At 36.0% G+C, this 10,679-nt stretch overlaps 1 protein-coding gene across 1 annotated transcript; it reads left to right on the forward strand.

Annotated features, from left to right (window-relative positions):
* Nucleotides 1-9,563: 9,563 nt before the first annotated feature.
* LOC116118297 (probable glutathione S-transferase parA) lies at nt 9,564-10,470 on the forward strand. The gene is made up of 2 exons (XM_031404282.1): nt 9,564-9,927; nt 10,022-10,470. Exons 1-2 carry the CDS (start codon nt 9,613-9,615, stop codon nt 10,364-10,366), a joined length of 660 nt encoding a protein of 219 aa, XP_031260142.1. The 5' UTR covers nt 9,564-9,612; the 3' UTR covers nt 10,367-10,470.
* Nucleotides 10,471-10,679: the final 209 nt, after the last annotated feature.

The raw sequence follows: 10,679 nt of genomic DNA on the forward strand, positions 1-10,679 counted from the left end.
TATTTGACTCCGTACGACACTCATGGAACCACCATGACAAGTCCTCTAGATTGCATCAAAAAGGGCAACAATTGGAAACTTTTTTTCTATTAACAACTTCAAATTTATGGACTCGGCTATGTTAGTGGTTACGACATTGAACCTTCTTCCAGGAAAGTAAGCTTTACTCCATCGCTTAGAAACCAACATCATGCTCAAGATACTTAGCAATTCTAACATCCTTGATTCGGATTTGCTAGAAGTGTTCCTCGAACTCATTAACTCGATAAGCTTTTGTTGCCATGTAGTAAGTCTGAAGAAGGCTAGCACACTTAAACTTTTGTTTTATGTTCTTGCCAAGGTGCCTCATACAAAATTCGTTATGTGCTTGAAGGTAAATAATGACAATCCTCTTCTTTATAAAGTTATGTCTATCAAATATTATGCATAACTCGTCACTGTCAGGCACTATCGTAAGTAATTGCTGAAAAAATCAAGTCCACGACTTGTCGTTCTCAAAGTCAACTACACACAAAGCAACGAGATATGTGTGATTTGTTAGGAAACGGTCCATATACGCAGTGGAAAACAAAATCATAGTAACAAGGATCGTTCCCATTGAGCCAAGATCGAAGGTACAATTTTACAGTTTATGTTAAAATAGAAATCTGCAGAAATTAATCTTGATTTTAGAAATACATACACACGTTTGGAGGCTCTTCCAAATTTGTCAATGAACGTTTTGCTACCGACCCAAGTGTAGGATCGAACCCACGTAGTCCACACGAAGACAATCACAAAGAACTAAGGAGGGATTTACTAGATATTCCTTAGCTTTAAGATTAAAGAAGAAAAATCAAATGAATTGATTTTGGGCAAAATGGAATACTGTTGTGGGAGAGTATTTGGGGTTGCTGTGTTTGTGCCTTTTCAAAGAAAAATAAACTAATGAAAATCTCTTATATTTTTCAAAGAAACATTTTCTTTTATAATGTTATTTTAATGCCCTATTCCCATATGGAATAGACTTGGGCTCCAACCCAAACACCCCATGTTACCAAACACTCCCAATTAGATATTTTATTTTTTGTTTCATCATTATCTCAATTAAAATCAATTAATAGATAGAGCAACAACTCAATCTCACTGTGGCCACAGTTTTAATGTCATTGTCATATACTGAATTGCATCGTGAGATAACTTCTCTGTACCCAGGAGTGATGAATCCTTTGCCAATCCACCATAGTCTTGATACACTCCTTGATGCAGCCAATCACCACCGTATTAACAACTTTGAATAGAACTGCGTTAGGCTAGTGTCAAACTACACCAATCGGTGCACAAGGTGCTCCGATGATCTCAAGTCTAAGGATCACATGCACCACCATTCGTTAGAGGATTTGTTCCATAGACACTGGGGTTACCATCCATATGGAATCCTCTAGTGGGTCTGTCCAGTGAACTTGCTACGGTGTATTAACCTACATCAAGCACCCATGTGTTACACCAGGTTGTCACCAAACAACCTTGACAAGTGAGATTAGTCACTGCCTTTCGACAACACTATGATAGCCTTACCGTATTGTCTATGCCCTTACTTCAGAATAATACTAGGGCTACGGACGTTTCTAGAATGGCCACCATATGTGCTCATAGGGTTCTCACTATCAAGATTTGAAACACTTGATACCCTCATCATGGTTCTACCATTCTAAGGACATATATTAATACATATTGCAATAATAATGATTTACGTGATATAGAATAAAATGTCTTTTATTGATTAATGAACATTATTACAAAGAGTCAATTCTATAATAATTGATTGGCTCTATGGCATCTACTCTAACATGATTCTCGTAGTCCTGTGCAGTGGCCACCAACAATGTACCTTCATCCTTTCTTGTCAAAAAGCAACCATCAACAGCCAACACCTTTCTCATGTTTACAAAACCCCTTATGGCAGCACCGTAAGCAACAAAAAAATAAGTAAACTTCATATTCTTGTCCCACTTCAAGGTCGTCTTTCTAACTTGGTTTATCAACTCAAGCATATAACAGTACGCTTCTAATACTGTGTATCCATGATCTGGCGTGCCCCTCACAAAATCTTGTACATGTTGTCTCCCTTTCCAACAGTTCTAGTAACTAACATCGCATCCCAACCCACATGTGTGCTCACAGGTATATGTGCTCACGGGTATATGTGCTAACAATAAATTTTTCAGACTCCACCAACCTTCTACAATAAACCCACCGCTTGCACTTTCAGTCACGACATGCAACCGTCACTACCAATGAATTAGACTTTTTGGTGATGAACTCAAAATTACCTCTCACGGCAACAAGTTTTAGCTTCCTCACCACTTCCTCCTTGTTGTCAAATAAATACCCTACGTGCAAGTCCGATCCATCAATAAAAACATGAGGTGATTCACTAGTACCCGCAATTGCTGCCTTGGAACCTGGATAAACGACCATAATGTTCTCTTCCTCACAAGCTATACCTTTTGCATAATCTGTATTTATATGAATCTCTACATCTACGGGAACATGTACGGGATCCTTCTTGTTCACATTTTCATTCTGCCCCACATGACCAGCCTCTTTTATGGTGTCCTTCTCACCACCCAAATCATCGCCTATTCTTGTTTTTTCAACTACGAAATCAATGCCCTAGTAGTTAAAATTAAAACTAGCATTCTCTTCACCAACTTCCTCGTTATCCCCTTCCTTTGAACCAACTTCCAATGATTTATCCACAAAAGAAACCCTTAAAATCGACATCGAACCATTATTGCCCACATCAAGCATATATAACTTCACACCTTCATCCGACTTTAATATAGCAGGGGGTACCTTATATGTTCAGGAACTTTGCTTAAAACATACTTCACAACTATATCACTATGTGAGCAATTCAAATCACCTATTCTAATTATTTCATCAATCAACTCATGAAAAGTAACCTTTGTGCTCACAGCAATTGGTATAACTTTTTTGCTCTTCCCAATCCACTTCCAGTAACTTTCTTCCTCCACCCACTCACCAAAATATTCAACACCCAAAACAACTTATCTCATGTCTAATAATAGCCAAGTATCTATAATGCAAGAAGAAAAAATTATTAACCGATATATTAAGGGTTAACGGATTTTAAAAAGCATTTGTAGAGTCGCTTAAGCGATATGGTGTATCGCTTAAGCGATCTGGTACTAGATCGCTTTAGTTTAAGTGATCTGGTATAAATAAGTCTGATCGCTTAAGCGATCTTCTGTCATATAATTGATTGCTTAAGCGATCTGCTGCCATATACCAGACTTATAGCAGATCACTTAAGCGATCTTTTGCCATATACCTGATCTCTTAAGCAATTTGTGATCTACTGCATTATACCAGACATACCAGATCACTTAAGCGATCCATCAAATCCAGTACATATTTTCAATCATCTCCACCTACAATCAGTGCTACCACCCCCAACTGCCCACAATGCAAGAAAATATTCAACAAATTTCACTCCTTTCAACTTGCATTACATCAAACACAATCCAACAACCTAAACAACTAAATCAAAATCATAACCCAAGCCCAATCCATCATTAAATCTTTGTAAATCGAAATATAAAATGCAAAGAGGAGATACACATACCTGGATGAAATGTTAGGAGGAGGAGGAGGAGGCGAATCTTTGGTGGAGAAGATGTTAATGGCAGAGGATAAAGAAAGTTTTAATGGTGGAGGAAGAAGAATATGTAAAGGAAAGAGGAAGAAGAAGATGTAGACGGAGAAGAAGATGCAAAGGAAGAAGAAGATGTAGATGAAGCTAAGAAGAAACAACAACCAAGGGAGGGATGCGTTAATGGCGGGAGGAAGAAGGAGAAGGTGTTTGGGTTTGTTTACAAGAATTTCAGGTTTTTGGGGACATATTATAATTTGTAAAAGATTACGCAATACTTCATTAATCTTAATTAACCATTAATCATGTTTAATTACCCTTAATCAATAATAAGGCTATTTAGTTAGCACTTTAAAATTTCATAGCTTTTTAATTGAATTTAAACTTGACATGGTCTTTTAATAAAATGCCCTATCACTAATAATCCCTACTTACTCCATCGTTTTCCAAGGGTAAAGTCTGACTGAGAACATGAAAGTCTACTACTACGGTACTACCTTTTAAAATCACTATTAAACTGAATATGAAATTCATAGTAAAGAAATGGGCGAAAGACATGCACCCACCCATAATTTGTTGTAAAGACAATTTGGTATGACCAAAAAGTTTAGAAATGACAAACAACCACTTTCCGTCAAGTTTTGTTATGGAATTTCGTCTGCTAAAGGATAACAGTGCTTGAAAAGTCTGGAATGCCCTTGAAAGTTTGATATTATATTCTTTCATTAATTTATAACAAGTCAACTCAATCAATTACGTAAATACCCATATTATTTACATTAAATCACTAGTCTGCCCTCTGAGTTTGTAAAAGATAGCCTTTTCTATTTTCTCTTTCTTTTACTTCTCTTCTTCCTCTCCCCCTCTTCTCTCTGTTTTGCAGATCTAAGGAAAAAAAAAAAAAAAACCTAATTTTTTTCTCTTTCCTTTACCATTTCTTTTATAAATTTTGTTCTCTCCACTCTTTATGTCTCCTATCTTCTTTCTCTCCCATCTCTTCTTCCTCTTCTTCTATCTTTCTACTTTCTGGATCTAACAATTAAAATGGTAAAGCATTAGTTATGGTGGCTGGCCATGATAGGAGACGCGCATTTGTGCCTTGCGGTGCTACTCCGTGCCAAGGGTGGACTTGTCTCCCTTATGATTCTGTTTAATTGACTTTGCTTTAATGAGTTTCAAAAACTATTTACTATTGCATTTGATTGGAGAGGGAGAAGAGAAGTAAAAGAAAGAGAAGATAAAGAAGGCTATCTTTTACAAACTCATAGGGCATACTAGTAATTTAATGTAAATATTATGGGTATTTATGTAATTGATAGAGTTGACTTGTCATAAATTAATAAAAGAATATAATATCAAACTTTCAAGGGCATTCCAGTCTTTTCCAACTTTGTTGTCCTTTATCGGACATAATTCCCTAACAAAACCTGACGAAAAGTGGTTATTTGTCCTTTTCAAACTTTTTGGATACCTAATTGTCTTTACAGCAAACTATGGGTGGGTGCATGTTGTTTGCCCTAAAGAAATCAAGATATTACCAACCAATTTATAAAATGAAAACCATCACTACGTGATCGATGGTTAACTAAGACTCTTAAGTTTATTACTCAAGAAGTCATGAGTTTGATTCATCTCGGCCCTTAGTAGGGGTTGCCAACTAAAGTTCCAATTGGAGTTCTTACCTACCTACTAATTCTAGTGTCCCAAGAGATAAGTTGCAGATGCATGCAAGTTCGCCCGATGATGTGAATCAAGTCCATGCACTTGTTAAAATCATTGAAGAACTAAAGGAGATCAAAGATGCCAATTCGGCCAAGGAGAAATTACGGAACAAAGGCTATTTAGTGGATCAGCCCAAGGGGGTGTGTTTGGTCAAGATAAAGCCAAGCAGCCCAATTTAAGCCCAAACCGTCCCAAGCCCACAATTGATGATTTCCTTATTCCAAGCCCAACATTTGGATGGATGCAATATCATTTGGTAGGATTCTAATGACTTAATTGGGAAGGAAATTAAGGAGGGAAAGCCTAACTAGCACATGGGAACCTCACATGGACCTTGGAGTTTGTTATGTCAAAGTGGTCCACACTTTCCTCTTTTGATAGAAGACAAGAAGACAAGACTTGGGTGGCTCCTTGTCCCTTTCCCGAAATGGAAAGTCAAGGAATCTTGAAGACTTCTAGGATTTGATTTAGGATTTATTTATAATTGTTCTTTTTGCTCATTCCTATGTAATATTTGATTAGTTTTGACTTGAATCATTCTTGACCGCCACATGTAAGTGTTAGAGTAGGTACCCTAGAGCCAATCAATTATTGTAGAATTGACTCTTTGTAATAATGTTTATCAATCAATAAAAGGCATTTTTCTACTATATCATGTAAATCATAATTGTATACATTGATATATGTCCTTAGGATGGTAGAACCGTGACGAGGGTATCAAGTGTTTCAAATCTTGATAGTGAGAACCCTATGATCATATATAGTGGCCATTCTAGAAATGTCCATGGCCCCAGTATTATTCTGACCAAGGAACAGATAATACAGTAAGGCTATCATAGTATTGAACAACCCTGTCAAAAGGTAGTGACTGATCTCACTTGTCAAAGTTGTTTACCGACAACTTGGTGCAACACATGAGTGCTTGTTGTAGGCAAGTTCACTGAACTGGCCCACCAGAGGATTCCACATAGATAATAACCCTAGTGTCTATGGAACAAATCATCTAACAAATGGTGGTGCATGTGATCATTAGACTTGAGATCACTGGAGAGCCTTGTGCACCAATTGGTGTAGTTTAACACTAGCCCAACGTAATTCTATTTAGAGCTATCAATATGATAGTGATTAGCTACATCAAGGAGTGTATCAAAACTATGGTGGATCGACAGAGAATTCATCACTCTCGGATACGGGAGAAGTTATCTCACGGCGCAATTCAGTGAATGGCAATGACACTAAAGCTGTGGCCACAATGGGATTGAGTTGTTGCTCAATCCAATTTATTATTCCGATCACTGGTCCAGTAACTGAATACAGAGATATCGAGAATAACTAAGGTTGATACTATTTTTGTACCTCAGCCTCGATGAGATAACAGATGATGAAAGGATTTGATTAAACGGTAACCATATCATGATAGGTAACTATTTCGCTGAATCCAAATCTATTGGGTGGCCATGATACCTTGCTAGGGGCCAATCTTGGTCTGTGTGTAGTGAGATGATTGATTGGTGTCTATTGTAATACTACTCACTGCCGATATGATAAGGAGCCTACGGGTCACACACTTAGAAGACAGTTTAAGGATTGTGACTTTTTTGGAAGGCTATATTCGTCTTTTAGATGAATGAGCATATTGGTAATTTTTCTATGTAATTAAATTTACTGAGGTTGTAGCCTATGTCCAATTTTATTATTGGAGTAATTTATTAAAATTATGAATTTAATTATTAAAGTTAATATCAATATTTATATTAATATATGACTAAATAATTAAATAAGGGTTAATATGTAATTCCACCTAAGTTTGGGTTGTTGCTAAACTTGAGGGGTGGAAGGGATATTTGCCTCATTATATAAGTGAAGCACAATTAGGTTTATTCAACCTAATTTATTCCTGCCATGGAGAGTTGTCTATGAAGAGAAAATTTTCTCTTCTTTTCTCTACATTCATTCTTCCATTACTTGACTCCTTAAAGCCAAGAATTAATTTTAGCAGAATTAATTCTTGGTTATTGGTGTACTGTCTTAGTGTGGACGACGTGAGTTCGATTTCATTTTCGGATCGATAGTGAGATCACATTCAGAGACATTGACGGAGCCCCCAATCGCAGGTATTTGAATCCTTGTATGAATTTTCATTATTTCAATTTAAGCATTTAATATATATATATATATATATATAAGACCCTAATCTTGGCGTCATCAAAGTAATCAATGGGCGAAATTTTTTTTTTTTTTTCGCTCCCTTTGTTCATCAATTTACTAACAGTAAGGTCTTGAATGGTTCCTTTTTATTTTGTGCCACATGTACGGCCTAGATTGAATATGTATTAGGGCAACTTGTAAGGTCACATATATAAGGTCAACTTTTCTCTTTTGAAGGTTAGACTTTTGATCAATGAAATTAGCTCTTGAGAGAGTATTCTTGCATCCTTTATCCAATCTTAGCTAAGGGTTGGTGGTGGATTTCCTTGGCTGGTGGTGCATCCTTTAGGCCTTGGATTGCGTTAGCATTATTTGTGTGTTACTTATTTTGTACAGTTATTGGTTTGTGGTTGCTTGTTTGGCCGAATTTGCATAATCGAGGTTAGGGTTTGGTCGAGTGTTCTTGTTGTGTTCTTGTGACGTTGGATGATTGAAGGTTTTGATCTCACTCTAAGTTGGTGCACATGGATCACCCGGACACCCTCGATAATATAAAAAAAATTATTTGAAAGTTACAAAAAAAAAAAAAAAAAGAACAAATGATGAAAGATTACGGTAAACTTTCAATGCTAATAATGGTTACTGTAGGTAAAAACATGGGTAATTCAATTACTGTCTGGGTGGGTGTTATTTTTCCATTATGGGGTAATCAACTGTTCATACCATTTTTACCCTTAATTAATAAACATTTTGGACACAAATGTTCTCATATGTCTACTAAATAACAATTAGCTCAAATGTGCGAAATGACTTCTTTAACCTTATGTATTAATTTTTTGAATAGAAATACCTTCACTATTTACATGGATAATACCCAAAATACCCTTAGCCACCCAAGACAACTGCCAGCCGTCAGCCACCAGCGTTGGCCGTTGTTGACAGTTGTCAGAACGGAGCATGACTAGACAGATCTGACCGAACATGCACCGATCTAGCCGTTTTCGGCCAGATTGAAGGCCGAAAATGGTCAGATGGTCGTGGGTCTGGCTAGAAATGACCACATCCATTTTGGTTGTTCTCGGCCAGATCCATGGCTACAAATGGCCACATATATGGTCATTTTCGACCAGATCCACGACCGTTAATGGCCACAGATCTGGCTGTTAATGGCCAGAATGGATCTAGCTTTCTAGCTAGATCTAGGCCATCTAGCCGTTTCCAACCTTCGATCTAGCTGAAAATTAAACGGCCAAATCGGCACATGGTCGACTAGATCTAATTAGTTGTACGCCATTCCAACAACTATCGACGATGATCGACAATCATCTTGGGTGGCTGGGTGTATATTGTTAAATTTTAAACTTTTGTTGTTGGGTTGTTTTAGCTAAATTCTCAAATATAAGAGGTTAAAAAAATGTTCTAAATAATAATAATAATATTAACAAGGAAGGGCAATTGAGTAAAAACCTCTCTGATAATATATTATTCCTTCCAATCAAACATATTAATTATATACACTCACCAATATAACCAAACATATAAGTATAACATTCCCCTATTAATCTTCAAAGTAAGCTATCTCAATGGTAATCCTATATTTTCAGTAATAAAAAATTCTGCAAAACAATTGCTACCTACAATCATAAGTTTATGACTCCATCAAAAATAAATGTATGCTTCGTAATAAGCGCATGCTAGAAACTGTGTTAAAGAATTTATTCAAGACATTCAAAAGAGAATATACAAGTTGGAAAAGTTCCTTTAATAACAAGGGTTAAATTAAATAATCTTGATACTCCTATATTAGAAAAAATAAAACACCAAAAAAGAAGCAAAGGAAAAAATCGGGAGATAGTCTGACAAGATAAGTTTAAAAAAAGTAGTGGAGTCAAATGGGAAATTGCTAGTTGTTGTACAAAGCAAAATCATATATGCATACGGAACCTTTGTAAAAAAGAGAAGAAGAATTTAAAGCAATGTTGCACATAAGCAATGACATCATACTTGTTCTATACAATTAAAGGAAATGTTATTTATAGCCTAATCGTCTCTTTACCAATTCATTACAACAACAATAATATTCAATGGAGAAGGAAGTGGTTTTGTTGGATTTTTGGCCAAGCTCTTTTGCAATGAGAGTGAAAATTGCATTGGCTGAAAAGGGAATCAAATATGAATGCAGGGAAGAGAACTTGTTTGATAAGAGTCCATTACTGGTAGAGATGAATCCAGTTCATAAGAAAATTCCTGTACTAATTCATAATGGAAAACCCATTTGTGAATCCCTTGTGATTGTTCAATACATTGACGAGGTTTGGCATCACAGCTCTCATCTGCTCCCTTCTCATCCTTACCTCCGATCTCAAGCAAAATTTTGGGCCGATTATATTGACAAAAATGTAAGTTCTTTACTTTATCTTTTAGCTCTATTACAGACATTGAATAAAATTTTCTAAATGTCAATATCTAATTTGGGTTATGAAAATGATACAGCTATACAGTATTGGGAAGAGGATTTGGGCTGGAAAAGGAGAAGATCAAGAGTTAGCAAAGAAAGAGTTGATAGTGTTTTTCAGAAACATGGAAGGAGAGCTTGGAGACAAACTATACTTTGGAGGAGAGAGTTTTGGGTTTGTAGATGTGGCATTAGTTCCATTTACCGCGTGGTTTTACACCTACGAGACACGTGGCAATTTCAGTATTGAAGTTGAATGTCCCAAACTTATTGCATGGGCAAAGAGGTGCATGGAGAAGGAGAGTGTTTCCAAGACACTGCCTCATCCTCATAAGATTTATGATTATGCCATGGAGCTTAAGAAGAAATTGGGGATTGAATAAATACTTAATGGATCCATGTCACTTCTTTTTTATTGCATTTTATATTGAGTTGTTTAAGTTTTAAAGTAGTAATAAATTTATGGTTATTGTCTTCTATTAATAAATCCATGATGAATAATATTAGATTTATAAACTCTTTATACAAATGGTATATTATAAAATGATTGAATGAATGCATATCAAAAGTTCAATAAAACTACATTTATAATTTTTTCACATATTCTTTTTATACAATCTTGATATGATAGCTCATGATTAGGTAATCAAAACCTATTACAAGTTGACTAATCACGAACTATCAAATCATGGTTGT

The sequence above is a fragment of the Pistacia vera genome, unplaced genomic scaffold (assembly GCF_008641045.1).
Source record: "Pistacia vera cultivar Batoury unplaced genomic scaffold, PisVer_v2 Contig124, whole genome shotgun sequence".
Lineage (NCBI taxonomy): Eukaryota > Viridiplantae > Streptophyta > Magnoliopsida > Sapindales > Anacardiaceae > Pistacia > Pistacia vera.